The sequence below is a fragment of the Hypoxylon fragiforme genome, assembly GCF_022984875.1.
Source record: "Hypoxylon fragiforme strain CBS 206.31 chromosome Unknown GGS25scaffold_9, whole genome shotgun sequence".
In the NCBI taxonomy this organism is placed as follows: Eukaryota; Fungi; Ascomycota; class Sordariomycetes; order Xylariales; family Hypoxylaceae; genus Hypoxylon; species Hypoxylon fragiforme.
The window spans coordinates 643,597-668,866 of record NW_026054764.1 but is presented as its reverse complement, the minus strand read 5'-3'; the positions used below and the strand labels follow the sequence as shown (position 1 = coordinate 668,866).

The window sequence follows — 25,270 nt, the reverse complement described above, 5'->3', positions numbered from 1 at the left end:
TTTCTTTACCCTAGGTATCTTGGCACTATATTGGTCCAATGGTCCAACATATTACAGTACAATATGTAGTTACTAGTTATTGCACATAACTAACAGGTATTGTACTATTGTACTTTCCCCAGCCTAGTGCATACTAGGTATACTAATGTATCCAGGTACCTAGTAGCGTGTACATATATGGGTGGGACCTTAGCTCTTTCGACACTCAAACCCGCGCGCAAAGCTTGGCGCTGATCCTCACCTTCATACCTTCACCTTCCAAACCGCCTTCAAGATCTGATAAATCTTTCAACTTTTCATTCAGTGCTGGGCCAGGCCCAGGTTATCTCATTTCATACCCACCGTAAAACACATCTACCTTACTATCGCGTAACAACACTCTTCTATTTGTTCTTTACGCGTGCTGAGTCGCGAGCTGCCTGGGCGCGGTCTTGCGAGCTGTGACCGCAAAGCCATCTTCCAGCAATCAGCACTGCTTTTCACTAGTCTACATATTACCTGCCCATTTCCCTCCGACACCATTATCAAATTCCTTCAGGATTGACTTGCGCCAGTAGTAGTCATCCCAATTCTTCAGGGTCTCTTCATCTCATCATCTTCTCGCGCCCCGATTGTTACCCAATTGCAACTCGACGATACCTCAGCCAGAAACCCCACTCATCCTCATGACTACGAATACTCGACAACACTTCGGCTTCGCATACGCACGCCTGTGAAGATGCCTAGCATAATAGATCTAGACTCTGCTTCGGCGGACGAAACTCCTCCTGTTGAGCTTCCCACGAATGATACCCCTCCTCGATCTTACGTCGTCTTTCATCAGAGTGTTGAGATCGACATCGACTTTTCCGAGAAGCGCGTCTCTGGTCGATCTGATATCCTCATTGTCCCTATTGCAGACATATCGGAAGTTTACATTGACGCCCGCCAATGCGAAGTCGATGTGGAACATATTACAGTTAGCAACTGTGAGGTAGAAGCCTCATATCAAGATCCTTGCGATCCCCTGCAAATCCCTAAGCATTACGAATGGACGGGGAACCAGTGGGCTATTAGAAAGAATCGGATGCAGGCACTACTACACCATAAGCGCCAAGAAGTTTCCGCGCTGGATCACGATCTGAAATGCTGCACGCCACTTGACGGATCCATTAAGGTTAAGCTCCCAAGTGTAGACGAAGTGCTGCAGAAGAACCGTAACTCTCAGAAATCCGACCTGCAAGATATGCTCTTGCATCCCGACGGAACACTAGGTGGTTATAGGGTCCGAATTCCATTCAAGATACGAAATACTTCTGATGGTTTCCAATTTGTTGGGTTCGATGAGGTTGATATTCGATACCCGCATGTCTATACACGCCACTCTGTCGAGCCTGGCACCGCCTCTTCCATCTTTCCATGCATAGACGATCCCGGTTCACGAAATTCATGGAAAATCTCCATCACCTGCCCCCGAACCCTTGGCGATGCATTCCGCAAGCCACCCGTAACGCAACCGCAACCTAAGAGCGTTGAAGCTGCTAATATAGAACGCAAAAGGAACCATGGCGAGGAGGAACCTCAAAAAATAGACATACCTCTAGCTGAGGAAGACAAGATGCTCGAAATGACTGTCGTCTGCTCGGGGTATCTAACGGGGGAAGTGGTGCGAAAGGACGACGAAACCAAAAAGACAATGACGTTTGAGATTGATCGTAATAAGGCGGCAAAGCATATCGGTTTCGCTGTCGGCCCCTTTGAGCACGTTGACTTATGGTCTGAATTTCGCAGCGAGGAAGACGATACGAAACTTGGTCCCAATGCAGTCAAGGTACACGGCTATTGTCTTCCAGGCCGTGCTGACGAAGTCAAAAATTCGTGCTGCACCCTCGTTACAGCGATAGACTACTTCGTGCTCACGTATGGCCGCTACCCATTTGAGAGCTACAAGGTCTGCTTTGTTGATGACATGGTCGAGGAGACCGTACCCTTGTGCGCATTCTCTCTTTGCAGCACTCGACTGCTCTGTCCCCCAGACATAATAGACACCGAGGTGGAGACTACTCGGACATTAGTATACTCTCTGGCAAGTCAGTGGTTCGGACTGAACATTGTTCCCAATACAAAGAAAGACATCTGGCTGGTGGTGGGGATTGCCTGGTTTCTGACTGACCACTTCATGAAAGTACTCTGCGGGAACAACGAATTCAGATTCAGAATGAAGTCGATGGCAGACAAACTCGTTGAGGTTGACATTAAGCGACCATCTCTTCAAGATATCGGAGAGCACCTATATCTCGGCAGTTTTGAATCAGATTTTATGAATCTCAAGGCGCCTCTCGTCTTATTTATCCTTGACCGACGACTCTCCAAGTCGGCTAGCTCCACTGGAATTTCCAAGATCATATCTCGTATGGTCAGCAAAGCCAATACGTCTGGCCAAGCTTCCGATGAAGTTTTAGGATCGGACGCCTTTCGAAAAGCCTGCGAGAAGGCTGGAAATGCCAGGCTGGAGCATTTCTGGAATCAATGGATCGTGATGTCCGGCTGTCCGCGATTTGACGTTTTCCAACGTTTTAATAAGAAGCGACTATGCGTTGAAATGACAATTCGACAGACACAAGAGATTGCGTTTATCAAGCCCAAAGCCCTCGAGAAGGATAACTTCTGGAGAGATGTCATGGAGGAGAATCATGCTGTCTACGCTGGGGCACTCCAGGAGTGTTTTAGCGGCCCCATGACGATCCGCATTCACGAAGCAGATGGTACGCCTTATGAACACATTGTTGAGATTCAGCCAGACACTACCAAATCTGTCAAGTTCGATATACCCTACAATACGAAGTACAAACGACTCAAGCGGAATCGTCGACAACGTGAAAGGGCGATGATGGCGAGCAGTACAAGAGTGAATGACGACGGTCATAGGGACCTATACTATCTAGGAGATGTCATGCAACATCCCGACGAGATGGAGGAGTGGGATTTCCGTGACTGGGATGAAGAAACGGAAGCCAGGATGGATCAGGAATCTTATGAGTGGATCCGAATGGATGCTGATTTCGAATGGATTTGCGAGATACAAACAAATCTCCAGGCGTACATGTACGCATCACAGCTGCAGCAAGATAGAGACGTTGTTGCGCAGCAAGACTCGATGCTCTTCCTTCACCGAAGTTTCTCCAAGACAGGACCTCATCCTCTTGTATCCACCATATTAACCCGGACCCTACTCGATCCTCGTTACTATTTCGGAATCCGTATAATGGCAGCCGAAGAGCTTCCTCGGCACGCGGCCCAGAACCCTGTGAATTGGATTGGTCTTCGGCACCTCCTAAAAACGTTCCAGCACTTCTTTTGTCAACCGGGAACATATACCCCCCTGCCGAACGACTTTTCGGACAAACGTCAATATCTCGTCCAACGCGTAATTCCAGAAGCTGTGGCTCGCATCCGTGGCGAGGATGGCACATGTCCTAAAGAAGCGCGGACATTCATTCTCGAACAACTCCAATCCAATGACAACACGGACAACGTATATTCCGATCAGCCGTATATCTGTCGTTTAATCAAGGCTCTATCTATCTGCCTTGTTCCCGACGAGACAAAGAGCAAACAGCAGAAGTCCATGTCCTTCGCATTTGGGGATGTAGATGAGGATGAGATCATGGCAGAGCCCGTTGATGAGGAGCCAGAGAAGTTCCGCGAACTAGCTGTCGAAGAAATAGAACGGTACCGCAGGATGGATGAGTACTATCCTTCTCACCAGAATTGCTTCACCGTCGCTGCACTCGACGCCTACTGCCGTTTAATGAAGGCCAACATCATCCCGACCAAGCCCATCATGTTTATTCAATATCTGCAAGATACGACTTGCGATCTTGTGCGTATTCAGGCTTGCGAGTCACTAGTCGAACTTGGAAGGTTGACAGACGCGGCGTTCGTAAAATTCTTCCTTGTCGCGATCAGCACAGACAATTCCGCATTCGTTCGAGATAGACTATTCAAGATCCTCTGCCGCGGCTTAGCTAGCATCGCTGTTGGGGAAAGTAGCCAGTCAAACCAGCAGACAGCCAACCAACCAGCAGTTGATGGCCTCATTGTCGAGAAGGATGACTCAGTAATAGAAGCGAGGAAGAAAGCAAAAGCCCGCAAAGAGAATCTCCCTGTAGCCCTTGCGGCCCTGAAGGAAGAAATGACAGACAATGAGGTTCTCAAGGCGGCAATCTGGGAAGCAATTGACTCGCCTGTTCTAACCGTGACAGAACGCATCAACTTCCTTGAGCTTTGCTCAATATTGTTCAAAGAAGAGCAATCCCTGGTGCTGACTTTTGATTACCCTACCTACTGGACCATTGAGCGTGGCGAGAGAGGCCGTAACAAATGCAATGTCAAATTCAAACGACATCTCAGAATAAAGCCGCGCAAGGCATATGAGTCACCCCAGAAGCCAGAGCCAAAACGGACTATTCTTTTGAACGTGAATAGAAATGCAAGCTCCAGTACTAAGTCTACTATATCTTCAGAAACTTTATCTTCTCAGAGCTCCGGGCCTAAGACTACTTCAGTGGGATCTTCGCTGCTGCCTACGCCCAAGGGAAAGGTGACTATCCCGGCTAAAAAGCAGTCTACAGAGGAGGCGAGGGAGGAAATGACTTCGAAACAGAAGACGAAGTCATCCGTCTCGGCTCCCAAAGCTCGAGAGGCTACTCCATCGGGTGCTCGAGATAAGTCGAAGATAAGCACAGCTCAGAGAGATAGTATATCTGTTCAGGCCCCCGTACGACCCAAGGCCGAGGCAGCACGACCCAAGGTTGACATAGCGCGGCCCGAAGCAAGTAAGGCGTCTCCCAAACCAAGTGGGAACAGCAATGCGACACCTTCAAAAAAGTCACTGAAGCGAGCAAGAGTCGGAAGCGAGAGTCGGAAACCGTCGAAGGTGATCAAGCTTGACACTTCTAAAATTCCTAGAGGGGAGCTCGAGGGACTTCAGGCACGGCGAAGGCCTCGGAGTTTATTGGTCACAACGAAATTCAAGTCCTGGCATAAGTTGCGACGACAAGAAAACAGCACGGTCCAAGCAAGCTCGATTCGAGCCACTCCCAAGCATCGCCGAACCGATGAAAAGCCAGGTTTCCGCAGTCCCCTCCCATCGGCAAACCCGTCCTTACATACTCCCAAGATTTCGGAATCTGCCCGGGACATGACATCCACGACGTCGTCCCAAAATTTGACCCCTGGCGTTTCCCAGACTCCATCCCAGCCGTCACAATCGAATGCCAACGATGGGAAGCAACGAAAGCCTCTTCCAGGCTCACGTAAACCCCTTCCGTCGGCAGCACCGGCTAATAGCCCCACGCCCTCAAAGCAGCCGGCACCAACTTCAGCGCCCCCTTCGGCACCTAAGACAACCACAAAGCTGAAGATCAAGTTGAAGCCATCAACGACAGGATCGTCGGGTTAGGACATGAAAACCCCAGTTGAAACAAGATACCCAGTCAATGGGATATAACAAAGGCCTGACTCGGCATTCAACGTGATACTGTCACATTGATTTGCCTCGGCTCCCTTAAATTCTATGCATACAGAAAAAGCAGTACCAGACAGTGGTAGTAACCTTTTGCCACATACTCTTTACCCCTTTTATCACTCCTCTTTTTTTTCCTCCCCCCTCCCCTTGGCGGTGGTCGCATGGCATTTCACGGCATAGCATTGGCGTTAGGTGATGATAATCATGATCCTTATCAGGACAGGTTTCGTTTATTGTATGTGCTGCGAGTTCCCTCTCGATGGAGGGTTTGAGGACGGGGCGGGCAATTTCTCAGCCCGTCTTTTCCTGTTTTCGGTTTCGAGGATCGTGGCAGGAGAGAGGATTGAGGATCAATGAATGAAGCAAGAGCAGAGGAGGGAAATGGGTTTTCTGCACTGCGTTTAAAGTCCAGGCGGGGAAGAGGGAGGGAGGAATAATTGGTGATTCAATCCTCCTCCTACTCAAGTTGCAATTTGCACGTGGCATGAGTCCCTGTGCATAAGTATGTGCATGGTGAAAAGAGGGACTAAGGGTAAATGGTGAGGGAGAATCGTAGCACGGTTTATTCTTCACGAATTCCGTAACGTGGTAGCCCATAGTATTTTTTAATGAATGCAGGGAAGTGCAATGCAACTTTGATCGTCTGCGTGTGTGTGTGTGTGTGTGTGTGTGTGTGTGTGTGTGTTCGCTCCTAAGTTTTATATGACGACTTGACTTGGTACATATAGCCTACCTACCTAGGCATCTATGCGTAGATCGTGCTTATGTGCGTACATACATACATAGGTAGGTATATATACCTATGTATGCATGCATATCTTCACATGCTCTAGAATCCTCACGGATGGCCGCAAGAAAACCTTGGAAAAAAGTACCGGGTGTGGCTATGGGTATGTATGGGAATAACCTCAACAGCGATCGATCAACCAGTCGGTCGGTTGGGACTCTTTATACCTACCTACCTAGGTAGGTAATATGCTGGTGGTTTTTTTACTACTCGGTTGCAATACCTAGGTACCTACCTACCTACCTACGTGTATGTAGGGCTAGGTATTCCCTGCCCACTTACTTACTTACTTACTTGCTTACCTATCTAGGTAGCTAGGTCTATAGTAGTAGTAGTAGTAGTAGTAGTAGTAGTAGTAGTGGTGGTGGTAGTAGTAGTAGTAGTAGTAGGTGCTTTATTGCTTGATTTGGTACCTACAATAGATGAACGTAGGTATAAGCAAGTACCTAGGTTAGTTATCCACGTAGGTTAGAGGAAACTATTCAGGGCGTAACTAAGTTATACGGCACTAATCATTTTTATTTTATTTTTCCTGTTGAAGGGGTTTTTTTGGGGGGGGAGGACGTTCTTTCTATGTATTAGTTATAGCGACCTAGAAATCGATTCTATAGATATGCCCAGGCACCTAAGGTAGGTTAGGTAGGTAGGTAGGTAGGTTATCCAGTATGCTCCTAGGTCGATCTACCTAGGTATTTATTTGATATCCAACCTAGACAGAGACACTAGGTAGTACTAACCAGCTTGACATTACCCCCGACTGTATTGTACCTAGCTATATGTGCAAGAGCCTCAAATCCCCTTGATCAAACCACGCATGGGTCTGTGTATGTGTATTAGACTATCAGCACCCAGTCTAGGTAGGTCACTTTTAAATCCCAGGCTCACGATGCCCTTTCTCTTGGCACGCGAGCAGCTGATCCACATCTTTCCCAACCTACACCACTATGTAACACAGCGGCTAAGCCTCCGATCCTCTTCAGTCATCCCATACAGGACTCCACCACCCCATTGTGAAATTTGTGACAAACAATGTAGCCGAGTAGGACTTCCGGGGCGGCTTCAGCGTACTCCATAGTGGACTGACTGGGTTGCGGAGGAGGCGTTGTGTAGGGTTATGATTATAGCTGTCAATGCTGAGTAGTGGGAAGGGTTGAAAGTGCTGCCTATATGTCTTGGGTGGATAAGTACCTCAGCGAGGGAGGGTTGTGCCGAAAGCTGAGGTGCTGCGTGTAGATAGTAAATCAGGGAGCTTTTCTACAAGTATAAAGTCAGCAATTTCTGGCCAAAGGGTGGAGGGCATCTTGGAAATATAAAGAGCCTAGTGTCGAAACCTACCTTGTACTGCTGTTTGCCTATACGTAGCTTACAGCTTGCTCGTTCTCTCCTCCTTCGCAGTAATTCTTTCTGGCCCAGCGGAAAAGCCCGGTCCTACCGCCTTCTCGATCCTATTCCCGATCCCGCTCCACCTCCCGTGGTCGGTCCTGCAATTCCTATTCTTTCCTCTCTGCTCCTTGTCATTATTTGTCTGGTTGCTGGTCCCGATGGCGCGGCTGGTTCGGTGCTCCCTTGTCTGCTTGCGTTCGTAGCTCTCGTACCAGCCCCGCCCCTTGTAGTTGCCGTGCTTGGCTGTTGTGTGGCGCCGGTGATGCGCTGCATTCTGGTGGAAGGACCTGTGGTGGTGGATGATGCAGTAGTGCTAGTAGAGTTCGTGGCAGCATGTTGGCTTCTCGTAGCGCGCATTTGCTGCAGGTATGCGGCTCGCACCTGTCCTGGAGATTGAGACCGTCCATGTAGTTGTTCGCGGACTGCACGACGTGGTGCTGTTATGAAAGGGTCGCTTGTGTCTGCTTCATCTGCGTCGGCGTCGCGCATGTCTTCGTCATCTTCTGCGTTCGCAGGTGGAGAAGACGGTGTTACTGGTGAAGAGGAGGTATCCATTTCAGTCGTCTGGGTTTGCTGTAGTGATTGAGTTGGATGCGAAGGAGCGCGCGATATGGTTTCAGCTTGCGACTGGGCCTGCGATTGATTTTGTAAGGCGAAGCGCCGGTCTTCATATGCGGCTACATCTTCGGCGGTGAGAGTGAGGGTTGTTGGAGGTCGACGAAGCATTGTTGCAATATATTGGCGCCGCTTTTCTGTGAATGCTTTCCTCTTCTTTCTCCTCAGTGCATGCGTAAGTGGTGATTGTTTTTGTTGCTTATACGGTATGAATGTTTGATCGGTTGTAGAGCGAGAGAACTGAAAGTAACGATGGACGATAAAGAAGCTTTGGGGATCATAAATGATGGAGGATGGATGATAACCAATTGTCGTAGTAAGACTCTGCACCAATTTCTATTCAAGATGATGTATAAAAGCATTATACATTGACCATCTTGTAAGAATATTAGGAGAATGTTGGGTTGGCTGATCAACAATAGAAATTGGAAAAAGGAAAATAATGAAAAAAGTTCAAAAATGTTGTAGTTACGCGTTTCGGAGAACTGCGGGGATCAGGTCTCTAAGCTAACGCACTTGCCAGGTTAAGTTCTGAGCTCTAGGTACCTACCTGTGGGGTAAATACCTAAGGTTAGGTTAATACGTACCTAGTAGTAGTGTAGATTAGGTTAGGGCAGATTAGAAGGGAGATTCAGCCCTATAAGTGGATTCTGGATTACGTACTGCCTACTAAGGTACCAGCTATGTTTGGAGACATCCAGTACCTAGTAGCTTCAAGGTTCAATCATTGAAGGTTACATATCGACAGCAACCCTCTATCTACGTACAGCTAACTATCGTAATCATAAAAATCATTCAGCATTATCGAAGTAACATCAACTAAAAACAGCTTCTCGTTCTGTTTAGAAAGACACAGTAGGTTAATAAATTAGACTTGGAAATACCCACATGCTTAGTGTAGTTACCTGCTATTTCAAGGTTGCATGCACGCATCCTACGTATGCAAGACTGTGGCAAAGGTGAGTAAGGGGCCTGCATTTTTGAAGCAGAAAGTGGCAGGTAGATAGGAATAACAGTAGGGATGCATGCCATGTGTGTAAAAGATAAGTAGGCAAGTCTATAGATCAGAAGATATCGAGGACTTATTCATCTAGGTTAGTATATATGATTTAGATGGTAGAGTCGTGTCTGGTGTTTAATGGGTGGCGAACTCGTTTATGGTATTTCTTTACTTCGAGGAGAAAGGGGTGAAGTCATCAATATTAACTTCAACATTCATCGCCTAGAACCGTAAGTATGTATGCTATATACCTTATATACAGTAGAATACGAATATAAACCTCGCAATATATAAAAAACCCAACACTTTCATCCTATATCGCTTTCCTTCCTTCCCAGCTGTCCCTTCCTATGCAAACGCTGACCTAAAAACAAAATTTAAACCTAAGGGAAATCCCTGCGGGCGATGGAAATGGCATTAAGCCAGTTGTTGCCGCCGGCGAAGACGCTCTCCGTGGCACTGCCTGCGCTCAGGACGCCGAGTTGGAGGCGGGTTCCGTCGATGTTTTGCCACTATATCGGGCACCAGTTAGTATAGTCATACCTAAATACTTATTTGCTGTTCACAAGGGCAGAGGGGGGGGTAGAGAGGGGAGAGTAATGATATAAGAAACCACTTACGATAGGGCCGCCGCTCTGTCCTCCCGCAACATCAGCATCGGTCGAGAGCCCACCAGTCGCATCGCAGTCGAAGCGGTTGGCGATGGTGATCCTATCCTGGCGGTACGGACGCTGGCCGTTCGCCAAATCACCAGGGTATCCAAGGTGGAGGAGCTCGTTCTTGCCGATGAGCCCCTGGTCGATGACCTTGGCGCCGAGGCCACCGCGCTGGTCGCCGAGGCGCGCGTCGAGGATGAAGATGGCCCAGTCCTCCTTGATGTCGCAGGCGTTGGCGTCCGGGTCGTTGACGGAGTAACCCGGTAGGTGGTAGATGGTGGTGACGGCGGCGCTGGGGAACTGGTCGCCGTCGTAGAAGGCGGGGCGGAAGCGCAGGCTGACGCCCGTCTGGCCGATGGGCGCGCAGTGCTTCGCGGTCGCGACGTGGCGCGGCCCGATCAGCGCCCCCGAGCAGAACACCCCCGTGTTCCACTCGATCTTGCCCATCGCCGAGAAGGGGTACGACCGGTCCGTCCACAGGACGCGGTTGTCCGCGCCCATGATGAAGCGCCTGCTGAGTTCGGCTTCCTCGTCCTCGGTCGCCACGTGTAGACCCTCGGGGATGAAGGCGGGGATTTCGGTGGCGTTTTGCTGGCTGAGAGCGTCGATCGAGAGCTCGTGGATCTGCGGCGCGGGACCTTCGAATAGGAGTGCTTGGGGCTGCACCTCGGGGATACCGAGAGGGTGGGTGTACTTGCTGTTTTGGGCATTAGAAATAGGGGTTGCGGCAACATTGGGGGAAAGAAGCAGCAAGGCCGCGGCCAGAGGAGAGAGAGAAGAGGAAACCATTGTTGGAATGGGACTGTAGTTAGTCTGTTGATTCCTGAGTAAGTATTCTTGGAAAGGCAGGAGGCTTGAGAATACAGATTATTCTCTCGTCAAACAACAGAGACGCAGTCTTATACTTATAGACTTCGAAGCTCCAACTACATACTCAATACCTACTATGCCAAGATCTCACGGGCCGAAGACCCAGTATCAAGATAGCTTCAACTAAGAACCCCTGTTGACCACGAAAAAGCGGCACAGCTGCTGCATTTAGAAGCTGGTAAAGCAGCAGCCATGCTGTGTAAAACAACATTAGCTGGGCACGATAGCCTTATGGCAGGAATGCGGCGAGGAGGCCTTGATGAATGTTCATATGAGCTTGCCTACCTGAGCACATAGCAGCCAACCCTACTAGGTACTCTTGGCTTGCCCCAACACCTTCATATGTCAGTATTTAGAACGCCATAAAGCTGTTTTCATTGTCGACTGTTATGTGATGTTTCCTTCATGGAGCTGGTCAGGCGCAGGTTCATCCAAGACAGCAGTTCTTGAACGCGCGCAACGTTACCCCCCTATCCATAACGACCTATAAATTATCAACCTTCCCCATCGAGGACGTGATGCCAGGGTCGCAGCTCCATCATTAAACACGCCCATCCCACATGATCTGGTCTTCTTGGGCTCCTCAGAATATGGGGTCGAGAAGCCCGAATTGAGAATAAAGGCATCACATGGCCCCTGTCCCGGTAGACCGTTGCGCCGCTTCCTATAAATCACGAGCTTATGCTTTCTTATTGAAAAGCCATAGCTACTGTGGGGTAATGGAGAAAGCGCAGTAAGGGATTCCTTGTGATATTATAACTTCTCTGGAATATTCCTAACCTAGACACTTTACTACCTACCTACCTAGGTAAGCTACCTACTTATAATGATTTTGTAGAAGGTCTTTTGATATAATAAGACATATAATCAAGATATCGTGATATCAGATGTCAAGATAATTCCGAGTTCACCAAGAGATTGGGCAGTTTAAGACCGACCATACTAGGAAGCTACCATTTCTGGAGGATTCGAGAGACGAATAAACCTCGTCGTCTATACTTGGTGCATAGGTACGTGTAAGCATATTGGGGACTGGGAAGCCTATAGGCTGTTTAATACATCCACAAGAGGCACGGCATCGTATGAATGAATGCGCTAGCTTACAACTTTCATTTGACGCTTACAAGTGCGGGTATCAAGTTGGGCTTCGCGCCTTATGGATCAGCTTCGCCTCATAATCTTAACCCAGTCTTCGTGTTCCAATTCTGACATCTTTAAAGAGGCGTGCGATGTAAGATAATGAGGGACGCATGGATGACATTGTCTGGATTTGTACGACCTGTCTTTGTGAAGACCTTGGTGGTGAAGCTATTCCAACTGGACCTAGTTGATACCTCTTGCTGGGCAATCGAAAAGTTCCCACGCAAAGGGAAGACATATTAACAAAGAATATTGTTGTTCTAGATGCTATATTTCGTAGAGACCATAATAGTGGTGCTTGGTAACTTGGTTGAAATAAAGAAAGTTAAGAGTTGAAATAACGAAATAACGAAATAAAGTAAAAAGTAGCACTGGCTAAGATTACCTAAGCACATTCATTTATTCATATCCAAAAAAAGATATGCAATTATCCATACATCGAGATAAGTGACAGGTCCACTAAAAATTTCCATTTCCAATTCCTTGTAAATAATCTCTACCAAGTCAACCATATTCTTACAAAGCCATGTGCCTTTCAAAGTCATAAACTTCCAATCTCCCCCCCCCCCCCCCACGTCAAGGGCATATATACGCGACAACCGAACCTGTCTTACAATGAATGCGCACGCCCTCCTGACCGCCCAAGGGTGGCGGGGCACCGGGCACACTCTCCACCCAACCAGCGACAGCACGGGACTCGCCCACCACATCCTGATGAAACGCAATAGCGATGGTAGCGGCCTTGGTAGTAAAAAGGCCGAACACAAAGTTGAAGCGTGGTGGCTCAACGCTTTTGATCAAGCGCTCAAGGGAATCGATACCAAGACCGGAACCATGAAACAAACCCTGAAAGGCGGCGCCCTGGAAAAGATCACTGCGAAGAACGCCCTGAGCAAGTACACAGGCAATCGAGGTCTGTACTCGTCCTTTGTGAAGGGCGGCTTTATAGAGGGGACCGTGGGAATGAATGTGACAACGGGCTTACCGACACCGCCCGATAGCGGCACGGGAACACCTGTCGCGACTGTTAGTACGGATGGGGAGGAGACCAAAGAGGAGAGAAAGGAAAGGAGGGAAGCGAGAAGAGAAGCCAAGAGTATAAGAAGGTTAGAGAAGGCGGCGAAAAAGACGGCGAAGAAAAAGGCAGAAGAGCGCGTCGTGAAGAAGGTCAAGGCTGAGGGCAAGAAAACTAGAAAGGCAGAGAAGGAGCAAATGAAGGCCGGAGAGACTAAGGAGGAACGCCGCGCCAGAAGAGACGCGAGACGCAAGCGAAAAGAAGACAAGAGACAACACAAGACAGCATCTGGTGGATGAGCGAACAATGTAGTGCTATGGATTCTCCAAGATACATTCACCGATAGACTCAAGTCTTCGCCCTGCCTAAGTCCTCGCTCCCCTAATCCATCGGAAAGAAGGATACAAGCCGACTCAATACCTCCATGGATTTGCGTCGACGGGCAATCGTGAGGCCCTTATGCAGAACCGGTTCACTCCCACGGGGATGCATGCCTAGTTCGCTAGTATGTGGGTAATTCGTGCTCTTCTTCGGTAGTTCGCAGCGGGTGCGAAGAAGTATACCAGCCATACCATAAGACCAAGATAGCTACGGAAATAATCATAAATAATATTCCAACGAGCATATCATTAACCTGTTCGGAGACAGAATTCTCAGTGTATCGCGCTCTAGTGTTTTCGGGATATATCTGCACATGATCCATTACGGCTTGAGACTGGAGGCTTAATGATGTACGTCTGAGTTGGGTGCGCATTATCGCGTATACCTGATGCCAATATCGTGATGGTTGACAGTGTCGGTTTTTCCTAAGTCTCTTTGGAAATCTTTCCTGGTTTGTTGGACAGGAGCCAAGGCCGTCTTTCCCAGAAGTCGTCCTTTATGATATCTAAGTGATTGACTACTACTACAGCTTTTGCTCGTCGTTTCTTGTCCTTGTCATCCTGTGTTTTGGACTGTCGTATGGGCTCCGCCAGCTCATCGGCTGCTTTTGCCACGTCGTCACTGCCTGGCTCAACGAGCTCGTACTGTCTGTTGTCAATATAAACGTAGCCTTGATATTACTTTAGAAGGGAATCCCTCACATCTCGAAATACTACACTTCCTTTCCTGAGGATTTCTGGTTCGTTGTTGTAGTTGATTCCGAATTTCGAGAATAAGATCTCATTCTTATCAGCCGCAAGTGTGCCCTAGATGTTGGTCAGTCTAGTGTCTGGGAACCAGAGCCACATACCGACTTACAGATAATAGCATCTCGGCATCTTTCGCCTCCATCCCCCCGAGTTTAACGAGTGACCAGAATGTGGTGTTGTATAAGTTGTTAATGTGGCCTGCTAGCTTGTCAGTCTACGTTGCCTGGCATGATTCTGAATCAAAGGCTCACAGTCTACCTGGCGCCAGCTCATGTAGTCGCGTAGGTTCTGTACACTAGGGTAGCAAACGGCCCTGCCGTCGAAGCTAGGAAGAGGAGCTGACAGTGGCAGATCTGGGAAGTAGGTTGACCATAGATAGATGTAGTTTGCAGTAAATGTCGAGACAATGGTAGATGTTATTTTGCTATATATAAACTCCAAATAAGATACGGCATGTCCAAAGCTGTAGCATAAGACAAGTGACTTACCTGGCCCTTCTTTCAAATAGGGTACAGGTTTTATGGAAACAAAAGCTACTGTAATTTAGTATAGTTATCTCGTTCATGAAACTTGAAGCATCTAACCTATACTCATCACTGACCCCATAAGCGATGGTAATATCAGGAAGCTCGGTAACAACAGCTTTCGCAGCGGCGTTCATTAAGTCCAGCGCTCTACGGTCATTGGGCTTTTCAAAATTATACTTGGCGCATAATCTGCCTCACCAGTATAGAAATTAGCACACATTTAGTGTAGTCATTTCATTATGGGACGTTACTTGGTGAACCCGCGACCATCTATTCTCACTACTATCCATGTGTTCGGTAGTAGATTGTCAACTTGCTCGAATTGTTTGACATATTCAAACCTAAGGTGAGATTGTTAGACGTAAAGATAGTGTCTAGAGAGGGAACAGCTTACCTTGAATTAGCCATTGAATCGAATAGCCTGTAGAGACTGCGATCAAATCGTATACAAATTGGTATATAAAGAGGATGTAGACGATAAATGGTCTTCACTATGAGTGACTAACATACATAATGTATGTATACATAAATAGTAGTAGGTACATACATGTATGCAATACAGGAATACTACATAGGTACATGCGCTCATAGAATACAACTGGAAACCTTTAGCCTCCAGCCTCAATAGTGTACAGTGAATACACAAGGTTACCCCCAGAGCATGTGCTATTACGTAGGGGCGTCATGTTAGCGGGAGATCAGCGGGGAGACCCTGTCTAAAACCCCCTGTAAATTTATTTGCATGAGCTGCAAGGCTACCACGACCACGACCGCAACCGCAAGAATATTGGAACTTCCAAGCTCCAAGCTCCAAGCTTACCATCAATTGTTTCACGAATTGAACTTGTAAATGTGGACTTGCTTCATGTACTTCCTGTACTTACAACCCCCACCTGTATCTACACCTATCTAACGCGTCAAAAACCGCAAACTCGCTGAATCGAATCAATACGAATCCACGATTTCCCTTCCGATCAATGGGATGAACGCGCCGATATGAATCTGCTACTTTCCGACGATTACCTGCTCCAGGATTACCCTGAGAATATCACCAATACTATTCGATCCGGCCACACAACATGTCTGCGTTTCAATCGGAGAGGTGACTACCTCGCCTCCGGTCGCGTCGATGGTACCGTCGTAGTTTGGGATCTCGAGACGATGGGTGTGGCAAGGAAGTTGAGAGGTCATAGGGCGGCAATCACTTCCCTGAGCTGGTCTAGATGCGGCCGGTACTTGCTCTCCGCCTGCCAAGGTTGGAGGGCTGTTCTCTGGGATCTGAAAGATGGCACGAGGTACAGAGAAGTGCGCTTCCGCGCGCCCATCTATACCGCGGATCTCCACCCTTGGAACCAGTGAGTATCGCCTCGTAATTTTAAAAAAACATCTACAAGACTGATCACGGCGTCAACATAGCAATTTATTCGTAGCATCCATTTTTGACGAAGCCCCATCGCTTGTTGACATGACCGGCCTTAGCGATGTAAAGCACACGCTCCCCTCCGCGCCTAAAAGAACGAATACCGACGTCGACGCCGCGACTAAAGAGAAGCAAGCGAAAGAGGATGCAAAGCAGATGACTACTGCAGCGGTCTGGACGGCCGCAGGCGATCATATCCTTGCGGGCACGAACAAAGGTCGCTTCAACATTATAGATGCCCACACCCACGAAATTATATGGTCAGAAAAGATATGTAGTTCTGTGGTCACTACGCTGCGTTTGACGAGCTCCGGACGTGAAATGCTGGTTAACTCGCAGGATCGCATCATCAGAACCTTCCACCTACCCAATCTCTCGGCCGAAGATCTCGACCCCGATACAATACAAATGCCGCTCGAGCATAAATTTCAAGATGTCGTTAATCGACTGTCCTGGAACCATGTCACATTCAGCGCTACAGGGGAATACGTGGCAGCATCTACATACAACAATCACGAATTATACATCTGGGAGCGAAATCACGGCAGTCTTGTTCGAATGCTAGAGGGACCAAAGGAGGAGCAAGGAGTAATTGAGTGGCACCCGCATAGGGCCATATTAGCTGCTTGTGGGCTCGAAACCGGCCGTATCTACATCTGGTCGGTGACCACACCGCAACGCTGGTCGGCATTGGCGCCAGACTTCGTCGAGGTCGAGGAAAATGTGGAGTATATCGAGAAGGAGGACGAATTCGATATCCACCCTCAAGAGGAGATCAATAAGCGTAGGCTGGATAGGGAAGATGAAGATATCGATGTGTTGACGCTGGATCCGAGCAACAGATACGACGAGGACATCGACGGCGCGGGGTTTCAGATGCCAGTACTGTTTAATCTAGGCGAGAGCGACAGCGAAGAGGAGTTCGTTACGGTCTCGACAGGTACGGTGCGGCGCAGAAGTCTAGGCGAAGGACAAGAAGGCGAGGCTGCTGATGAAGAGAAGACGGCTGGAGGCAAGAAGACGGTTCCTGCGAAAAGCACCAGAGGAAGGAAGAGATGACTTATAATACATACCTGACCTGCCCAGATACCTATATAGTAGGTACGCAGTTGCTAGCTACTAGGTAATAATAACCCGATACCCCTCTAATGAGAAATATTCCGAGAAATCCATCTATCAAGTGTAGTCAAATAACCAGTAGTTACTATGTGACTAGGTAGGTGCTTCGGTTCATACTGTACTAACCAGGATATGGTGTCATGTAATGGTCTGATCTCCTTGTTACGTTGGCTGTTGCTGACCTAATATCTCTGATGGTGGTGAGTAACATGCATCTGCACCGTTAACCTTGAGACCATTCACATGATAAATATGTAGTAAATATGTACCTAGTCAAGTACAATGGGATTAGTATCATAATGGTACATACCTTGCACTGGGTGATTCTATGTGGTTACTATTTTTTTTTTAAAGTGATTCAATGGGCAGGTACACCGTGCACGGTTACATTCTCCGTGTCAAATACAATTATGAAGTACGTACTGTTAATGAGCCTCATGGAAAAACTCATTTCCGAACCATTCTCTGTCCGAAACTGGCTTAGCGTGGTCTCGTAGCGGCTTCTGCCTCACTTCTGCTCTAGTTCAGTTCTCGACTCCTTCCAAAAGAACAAGCCTTCTCCCAAACCACAACAACTTTTTCCACGATTGACGAAACATCACGACGCGCTCCGGATATCGCATCAGCCCCCTCCCCGCGAGTATCCTACACTTTATTACGCATCGGTGAAGTGATTTTCGATTATCGCGATTATTTTTTCATCGTGCGCGCGCTCTGGAAAACGTTTTAGTCACTTTGATCGGGCCTTTGGCCTGGTTGGCAATCGCCCTCCAGTGTCATCTCTTCTGTCATTATTGACACCCATTTTTTTATTATCAGTGTCTGCTAAGCACACTGTCGGTTGTATATACCTTACTTTTACCTTCTTTCCGACCGACACGATACCGCCCGCCCCGCTTTACGAGTCACGATCCGACGAAGCACCACCTCTCACTTCTCAACCTTAGTACCTTCATTATTACAACCCACTTTCTTTCATCCCAGAACAATCACTTTGAACAAAACCATTCCTTCTTTCAATACCCAACACAGTCGTCAATCGATATAATATTCCCCCCCACCAGTCTTTGACCTTTCCCATCCTTACCTCGCAACTTAATATTCATCATCATTTCCAAATTAATGCAAGATGGCGAACCTTCATTTTGCGCATTCCGATGCGCCTCTCAAGACCATAGAGGAGATCCAATTTGGTCTTCTCTCACCTGAAGAGGTCAAGAACATGAGCGTTGCTCACATTCTATATCCTGAGACCATGGACGAGACACGGACTAAGCCACGCCAGAATGGTCTCAATGATCCTCGTCTTGGTTCTGTTGACCGACAATTCAAGTGTGCAACCTGCTTAGAGAACATGTCCGAATGCCCAGGTCATTTCGGCCATATCGAACTAGCAAAACCTGTCTTCCATCCAGGTTTTATCAAGAAAGTCAAAAAGATTCTCGAGATAGTTTGCCACAACTGCAGTAAAGTCCTGGATGATAGAGTCAGTTCCCTGCCTCTGCTCCCTGACATTGCTGAAATCTTCAGAATACTGACCTACTTATTTAGAATAATCCCGAATTCCTAGCTGCTATCAACACACGAGATCCAAAGACACGATTCAGTCGTGTCTGGAACTGCTGCAAGTCCAAGAAAATATGCAGTAACGATGTACCCAAGGAAGATGACAAGGAGTATGAGCCGGGCAGCAAGCCGAAGGGCTCGGGCCATGGTGGATGCGGCAACTTCCAGCCTTCAGTTCGTCTAACTGCGCTTCAGTTGACAGCGCAATATAAGATGAGTGGCGAGGACGGTACTAAGAGTAGCGAGAAGAGACGCATGACCCCCGAAATGGTTCTCAACATCCTCAAAGCTATCTCCGACGACGATCTCCATGACATGGGCTTAAACACCGATTACTCTCGCCCTGAATGGATGGTAATCACTGTACTTCCTGTTCCGCCTCCTCCTGTTCGTCCCAGTATATCTATGGACGGGACTGGCCAGGGCCTGAGGAATGAGGACGATTTGACGTACAAATTAGGTGATATCATTCGTGCCAACGGAAACGTACGACAAGCCATTCAAGAGGGCGCACCTGCTCATATTTCCGAAGACTTTGAGCAACTTCTTCAATATCACGTTGCTACTCTGATGGATAATGACATTGCTGGTCAACCTCAGGCCTTACAGAAAAGCGGCCGCCCAGTAAAGTCTATTCGAGCTCGTCTAAAGGGAAAGGAGGGCAGACTGCGTGGTAATCTGATGGGAAAACGTGTCGACTTTTCTGCTCGTACCGTCATCACAGGTGATGCAAACATTTCACTTGACGAAGTCGGTGTACCCAAGAGTATAGCACGTACTCTTACTTACCCTGAGACTGTTACACCCTACAACATCTCACGGTTGCATAAGCTTGTCCAGAACGGACCCAATGAGCACCCCGGTGCCAAGTATGTGGTCCGAACGGATGGCTCAAGAATCGATCTACGACATCACAAGCGCGCTGGTCAAATTAATCTCGAATACGGTTGGAAAGTTGAACGCCACCTTCAAGATGGCGACTACATCATATTTAACCGTCAACCCTCTCTTCACAAGGAGTCCATGATGGGCCACAGGGTCAAGGTTATGCCGTTTTCCACGTTCCGCCTCAATCTGTCGGTCACATCGCCCTATAACGCTGATTTCGACGGCGACGAAATGAATCTTCACGTGCCACAAACCGAAGAAACTCGCGCCGAAATCCGCGAGCTGTGCATGGTCCCTCTTAATATCGTCTCTCCTCAGCGTAATGGTCCATTAATGGGTATCGTCCAAGATACGTTGGCAGGCGTATACAAGATGTGCCGTCGTGATGTGTTCTTGACAAGAGAGCAGGTCTACAACACAATGTTGTGGGTTCCTGACTGGGATGGCGTGATCCCCCAGCCCGCAATTCTCAGACCAAGACCTCGATGGACAGGAAAGCAAATCGTCAGTTTAGTCATTCCCAAGGAGATCAGCCTCTACACCAAGCCACAGAGTGGTCCCTGGTGCCCACTAGGAGACGATGGGCTGCTGGTTCAGTCTGGGCAGCTACTTTTCGGTGTACTTACCAAAAAGAATGTCGGCGCAGCTAGTGGTGGTATCATCCATCTGTGCTATAATGAACTTGGTCCTGAGGGAGCCATGGCCTTCCTTAATGGATGCCAGCGCGTCATTAACTACTGGCTGTTCCATAACGGCCACAGTATTGGTATTGGTGATACTATTCCGGACAAGATCACAATCGAGAAGATCCAGGTCCACATTGATGAACAAAAGGCAGAGGTCGCTACCCTGACGGCCCAAGCTACCGCAAACGAGTTGGAGGCTTTGCCCGGTATGAACGTTCGAGAAACGTTTGAGAGCAAAGTTTCTAAGGCTCTCAACTCTGCACGAGACAAGGCCGGTACAACTACCGAGAACAGTCTTAAGGACTCGAACAATGCCGTGGTGATGGCCCGTTCCGGTTCAAAGGGTTCTTCGATCAATATCTCTCAGATGACCGCTCTTGTCGGCCAACAGATCGTCGAAGGCAAGCGTATTCCGTTCGGCTTCAAATACCGAACGCTTCCCCACTTCACCAAAGATGACTACTCTCCCGAGGCTCGTGGTTTTGTCGAGAATTCATACTTGCGTGGCTTAACTCCTTCAGAATTCTTCTTCCACGCCATGGCTGGTCGTGAAGGTCTCATTGATACAGCCGTCAAGACTGCCGAAACTGGGTACATTCAGCGTCGTTTGGTGAAGGCCCTGGAAGACGTCAGCGCTCGGTACGACGGCACGGTGCGTAACTCACTTGGTGATGTCATTCAGTATTTGTATGGTGAAGATGGTCGCGATGCCATGTTCATTGAGAAGCAGCCTATGGATCATTGGGTCATAAGAGCTAGTGATTTCGATCATCGGTACCGTTTGGATGTGATGGAAGGGCTTCAACCTTCCGTACTAGATGCCCTTGAGTACGGCCGAGACCTAGTTGGAGATGCCCAGGTCCAAGAGCTTTTGGATATGGAGTGGGACTATCTTTGCAAGGACCGCGAGTACCTTCGCAAAGCAAAGCTTGGGGGAGAGAAACTCGACGAAATGTTCCAACTACCTCTAAATGTTGGCCGAATCATTGAGTCATCGAAGAAGCTACTCAAAGTTGACGATACGCGACGAAGTAACTTGACACCACACGACGTTATTCCTGCAGTGAAGGATCTTCTGGACAGGATGGTTGTTGTTCGTGGTTCTGACCCAGTCTCTAGAGAGGCAGACGAATTTTCGTCTCTTCTCTTCAAGGCTTTACTCCGCTCGCGATTGTCATTTAAGCGTATCGCTGTCCACCATCGGTTAGATAAGCTTGCATTCCGTCACGTTCTCGGTGAGCTTGAAAACCGTTGGTCTAGGTCAATGGTGAGCCCCGGTGAAATGGTCGGCGTGTTGGCTGCACAGTCAATTGGTGAACCTGCTACACAGATGACGCTGAACACCTTCCATTTCACCGGTATTTCGTCCAAGAACGTTACCCTTGGTGTTCCCCGTCTAAAGGAAATTCTCAATGTTGCTAGCAACATTAAGACACCTTCGATGATGGTCTACTTGGACGGTTCCACTTCCCAGGAGCATGCCAAGGCACTCCGAAGTGCAGTCGAGCACACCAACCTCCGGTCTGTCACAGCAATGACTGAAATTTACTATGATCCTGATATTGAGTCGACAACCATCGAACAAGATGCCGATATGGTTTCATCATTCTTCCTACTACCCGACGACAGCCAACCACCTGTCGAGAGACAATCGCGCTGGTTACTCCGCTTCACGCTAGATCGTCAGAAAATGCTTGACAAAGGCCTCACAGTTGAGGACGTTGCCATACGTTTGAGAGACGAGTATCCTAGTGACATAGCAGTGATTTGTAGTGATAACAATGCCGATCACCAGGTGATTCGTATCCGCCCAATGTCAGAAGATAAGGACGAAGACAAGACGATCGAGGACGATGTGATGCTGAAGCGTCTCTCTGACCATCTGCTTGAGAAATTAACCCTGCGAGGTGTTAAGGGCATTGAGCGGGCTTTCTTGAACAAGGGTACCAGAATGGCTATTGATAAGAGTGATGCCATAATACAATCAAAGGACAATCCCCTCTGCGAGGAGTGGTATCTCGACACCCAGGGCACAGCCCTGCGAGAAGTCCTGGCGGTCCCTGGAGTAGATTCCAGGCGGACAATTACGAACGATCTATGGCAGACAGTCGATGTATTCGGCATTGAGGCCGCACGACAGGCCCTTCTTAATGAGTTACGACGAGTGTTGGCTTTTGATGGTTCCTATGTTAACGAACGCCATCTCGCTCTCTTGGTTGATGTTATGACGTATAGGGGTAGTATTGCTGCTGTTACTCGTCACGGTATCAACAGAGCGGATACGGGTGCGTTGATGAGATGTTCTTTCGAGGAGACTGTCGAAATTCTCCTAGAAGCCGCTGCTATCGGTGAAATTGATGATTGCAGAGGTATCTCTCAAAATGTCATGCTGGGACAATTGGCTCCTATGGGTACAGGTCACCTTCAAGTCTTCTTGGATCCTAAGATGCTCGAGACCGTCATTTCCGATAACTCTAGGATGGGTCTCATGCCTGGTATGACTACCAAAGGAAGCCCGATGGAGGGCGCGGCAACTCCATATGATACTGGATCACCCATGGCCGATTCTGGCTATGGCATGTCTCTCGCGTCTCCATCAATGGCTATGGGCAATTTCTCGCCAATTGTGGGAGCTGGCTCTGACTCGCCTTCCGGTTTTGGTACGACAGAGTATGGAGGCTTTGGCAGTGCAACGAGTCCATATGGAGGTCGAAGCCCAGGGGTGACGAGCCCCTTCTCCAGTGGCACTTCACCAACATCGCCATTTAGCTACTCCCCAACATCTCCCGGTGGTAGTTATTCACCTACATCACCCATGATGGGAAATAGCTTCAATACGTCACCAACGTTTAGCCCATCGTCTCCATCTTTCTCGCCAAGCTCGCCTCATTTCAGAAGCACCAGCCCATCGAGCCCACAATATAGCCCGACCTCACCGAGCTATTCACCAACTTCACCCACGTCGAGACAATATTCTCCCACCTCACCTACTCTTGCGTCGCCGGCTTCGCCCAGCTATTCTCCCACAAGTCCCATGTATAGCCCAACGTCGCCACATCTGCATCCGGGTGGCACATCGCCCAACTTCTCACCCGCCTCGCCTAACTATTCACCCACCTCACCGGCGTCGTATTCTCCTACAAGTCCTGGGTACAGGGCGCAGCAGTCTTCAACGAGTCCTGGATACTCACCTACGGTTCGTACCAGACCCAACCCTACTGCTATAGATATTTCTTGCTAACCTCGGGGCAGTCTCCTGTGTACACGCCCAAGACCCCTGGTCCGGGTGGTAATACGAGCCCGAAGTTGTACGTATCAACCTCTGCAATAAAATGCAAAGGTGCTAACCTGTCAATAGTTCCCCAACATCACCGAAGAATGATTAATTCTCGGTTGCATAATATACACACTTGGCGTCTTGCGGATGTTCTTCCCCTTAGTATTCGGGGTTTCTTGCCTACATGGTCGTTTTCCATTTTCCGTTACTAGTAGAATCTACTAGGGCCTCATAATGCATCGATAGAGGAAAGAAGCAAATCCCTCTTCCCAGCATTCGCGTTTCAGACTAGAGAGAGCAAAGTCGCAATCACAAAAAAAGTTTCCAGGTAAAAAAAAGGGTCGCGGGCATTCTCCCGGATTTTTTCCCAGTTTTTCATGCTGTGTACAATAGCAAAGGCAAAGAGAGTGAGTGAGAGTGATTGGGAGAAGCAGGTTTGGCATTTGACATTTCCTGTTGTCTTTTTTATTATGCAACGTTTTGATTTTTTTTCTAATTCCCTCCTGGAAACTCTCGTGGCAATATGATGGGGCGGCAGATTGATTATTTCCGCTATTCAAGTTGAGGTTGTGATCAAAAATGGAGGACGAAAGGAGTCAAAGTCTTATGGACGATCACACGAGAGTTAAGAGGGGCGCTATGAAATGAAAAAGAGACTGAGGTATTGATGTGTGCTTTAGTTTTGTCTTGTTTTGTCATGTTTTTTTGTTGTTTTTTACCCCCCCAATGTCGAGGCAGAATTATAGCCCAGGCAGGTAGGCAAGAGACAAGCAAACAGACAGGCAGACAGACAGACAGACAGAACAGACACAGGCAAAATAAAAGCCATTAAACGAGAACATCTCCATACTCCTTACTCCTGTGGTTCGTGAAATGCGAGGCCTCTTGTAAAACTCTAGGTGCGGTACCATTTTTTGACCCTTTTCAGGGGTTTTGGAGAGGGCGGGGGGTTAATGGGAGGGTTATGGAAAAATGGAAAAATAAAATAGGTATGGTTAGGTATCTACACTAGGCGTGGCAAAATAATGGATGGCCTGCAATTGGGTCCAACAGGATGGCTCAGCTTGCTCTTGCTCCTCCTGTAGTAATTAATGAATGAAATGAATTGAATTGAGTGCCCCGGTGTGGTGGCCTTTGTTGCAGTCGGTCGGTCGGTCGGTCGGTCGGTCGGTCCGTTCGTTGATCTATCTGTATGCCTAGGTGCTAATTATGTTGAATGAATGAAAGTACTTAGTTAAGATTCCCAGCATCATCGTGGGTTTGTTTGGAATCTGGCGGTGATGATGAGGTTGATTGATTGAGCGATTACCTAATTGGATTTGATCTAGTGAGTGCACTAACTAACTACTTTGCTTGCTTGCTTGGATCAGCATTGAAGTTGTTGGGCTGCATAGGTTAGGTGCCAACTATACATACCTATACCTATACCTACCACTAACCTACTACATAGTATGTATGTCCAAGGCTTATAGGTATGCCATGCGGTGGGTGATATTCTTGAAACGTTGAAGCTATGTAACCTTGGAATAGTTACTGAATAGTTAGTTTTCTGCTACATACCTAAGGTAGGTAGGTAGGTATGGATGGATCCTATGTAGAATTGTGCCTTGGCTTAGCTAATAACTCGGCTTGTATTATGTACATGTATGTATGTGCCGACCTGCTGCTACTATGTACCGTTG

At 48.1% G+C, this 25,270-nt stretch overlaps 7 protein-coding genes across 7 annotated transcripts; 4 read left to right on the top strand and 3 right to left on the bottom strand.

Annotated features, from left to right (window-relative positions):
* Positions 1-121: 121 nt before the first annotated feature.
* Positions 122-6,148, top strand: GGS25DRAFT_506255 (uncharacterized protein). The gene has a single exon (XM_049262295.1). The coding sequence runs from the start codon at positions 719-721 to the stop codon at positions 5,441-5,443; it is 4,725 nt and encodes a 1,574-aa protein (XP_049112845.1). The 5' UTR covers positions 122-718; the 3' UTR covers positions 5,444-6,148.
* A 1,359-nt stretch (positions 6,149-7,507) lies between these two features.
* GGS25DRAFT_442353 (uncharacterized protein) lies at positions 7,508-8,801 on the bottom strand. Its single transcript, XM_049258744.1, has 2 exons — positions 7,632-8,801; positions 7,508-7,550 (listed from the first exon to the last, which is right to left on the bottom strand). The coding sequence occupies exon 1, from the start codon at positions 8,403-8,405 to the stop codon at positions 7,725-7,727; it is 681 nt and encodes a 226-aa protein (XP_049112844.1). The 5' UTR covers positions 8,406-8,801; the 3' UTR covers positions 7,508-7,550; positions 7,632-7,724.
* Positions 8,802-9,677: 876 nt separating this feature from the next.
* On the bottom strand, positions 9,678-10,739 carry GGS25DRAFT_525218 (trypsin-like cysteine/serine peptidase domain-containing protein; the record flags this gene model as incomplete). The annotated part of the gene is made up of 2 exons (XM_049264742.1): positions 9,678-9,806; positions 9,915-10,739. The coding sequence occupies 2 exons, from the start codon at positions 10,737-10,739 to the stop codon at positions 9,678-9,680; spliced, it is 954 nt and encodes a 317-aa protein (XP_049112843.1).
* Positions 10,740-12,353: 1,614 nt separating this feature from the next.
* GGS25DRAFT_442300 (uncharacterized protein) lies at positions 12,354-13,375 on the top strand. Its single transcript, XM_049258743.1, has one exon. The coding sequence runs from the start codon at positions 12,576-12,578 to the stop codon at positions 13,272-13,274; it is 699 nt and encodes a 232-aa protein (XP_049112842.1). The 5' UTR covers positions 12,354-12,575; the 3' UTR covers positions 13,275-13,375.
* A 288-nt stretch (positions 13,376-13,663) lies between these two features.
* GGS25DRAFT_442258 (tRNA guanylyltransferase) lies at positions 13,664-15,203 on the bottom strand. The gene is made up of 8 exons (XM_049258742.1): positions 15,027-15,203; positions 14,884-14,973; positions 14,690-14,821; positions 14,594-14,638; positions 14,357-14,529; positions 14,215-14,303; positions 14,058-14,162; positions 13,664-14,000 (listed from the first exon to the last, which is right to left on the bottom strand). Exons 1-8 carry the CDS (start codon positions 15,038-15,040, stop codon positions 13,782-13,784), a joined length of 867 nt encoding a protein of 288 aa, XP_049112841.1. The 5' UTR covers positions 15,041-15,203; the 3' UTR covers positions 13,664-13,781.
* A 91-nt stretch (positions 15,204-15,294) lies between these two features.
* On the top strand, positions 15,295-17,524 carry GGS25DRAFT_506240 (WD40 repeat-like protein). The gene is made up of 2 exons (XM_049262294.1): positions 15,295-15,987; positions 16,049-17,524. Exons 1-2 carry the CDS (start codon positions 15,629-15,631, stop codon positions 17,109-17,111), a joined length of 1,422 nt encoding a protein of 473 aa, XP_049112840.1. The 5' UTR covers positions 15,295-15,628; the 3' UTR covers positions 17,112-17,524.
* A 549-nt stretch (positions 17,525-18,073) lies between these two features.
* GGS25DRAFT_442085 (DNA-directed RNA polymerase II subunit RPB1) lies at positions 18,074-23,753 on the top strand. Its single transcript, XM_049258739.1, has 4 exons — positions 18,074-18,657; positions 18,723-23,507; positions 23,564-23,619; positions 23,670-23,753. The coding sequence occupies exons 1-4, from the start codon at positions 18,301-18,303 to the stop codon at positions 23,695-23,697; spliced, it is 5,226 nt and encodes a 1,741-aa protein (XP_049112839.1). The 5' UTR covers positions 18,074-18,300; the 3' UTR covers positions 23,698-23,753.
* The last annotated feature ends 1,517 nt before the right edge of the window (positions 23,754-25,270 follow it).

Bases quoted from the DNA above. Each gene is read 5' to 3' on its own strand.
- GGS25DRAFT_506255 (XM_049262295.1), top strand. From the start codon at position 719: ATGCCTAGCATAATAGATCTAGACTCTGCTTCGGCGGACGAAACTCCT.
- GGS25DRAFT_442353 (XM_049258744.1), bottom strand. From the start codon at position 8,405: ATGCTTCGTCGACCTCCAACAACCCTCACTCTCACCGCCGAAGATGTA.
- GGS25DRAFT_442300 (XM_049258743.1), top strand. From the start codon at position 12,576: ATGAATGCGCACGCCCTCCTGACCGCCCAAGGGTGGCGGGGCACCGGG.
- GGS25DRAFT_442258 (XM_049258742.1), bottom strand. The intron at 14,822-14,883 runs GTAACGTCCCAT...CTGGTGAGGCAG, and splicing joins GATGGTCGCGGGTTCACCAA to ATTATGCGCCAAGTATAATT. The intron at 14,163-14,214 runs GTAAGTCGGTAT...ACCAACATCTAG, and splicing joins ATGCCGAGATGCTATTATCT to GGCACACTTGCGGCTGATAA.
- GGS25DRAFT_506240 (XM_049262294.1), top strand. From the start codon at position 15,629: ATGAATCTGCTACTTTCCGACGATTACCTGCTCCAGGATTACCCTGAG. The intron at 15,988-16,048 runs GTGAGTATCGCC...GCGTCAACATAG, and splicing joins GATCTCCACCCTTGGAACCA to CAATTTATTCGTAGCATCCA.
- GGS25DRAFT_442085 (XM_049258739.1), top strand. From the start codon at position 18,301: ATGGCGAACCTTCATTTTGCGCATTCCGATGCGCCTCTCAAGACCATA. The intron at 18,658-18,722 runs GTCAGTTCCCTG...CTACTTATTTAG, and splicing joins GTAAAGTCCTGGATGATAGA to AATAATCCCGAATTCCTAGC. The intron at 23,620-23,669 runs GTACGTATCAAC...ACCTGTCAATAG, and splicing joins GGTAATACGAGCCCGAAGTT to TTCCCCAACATCACCGAAGA.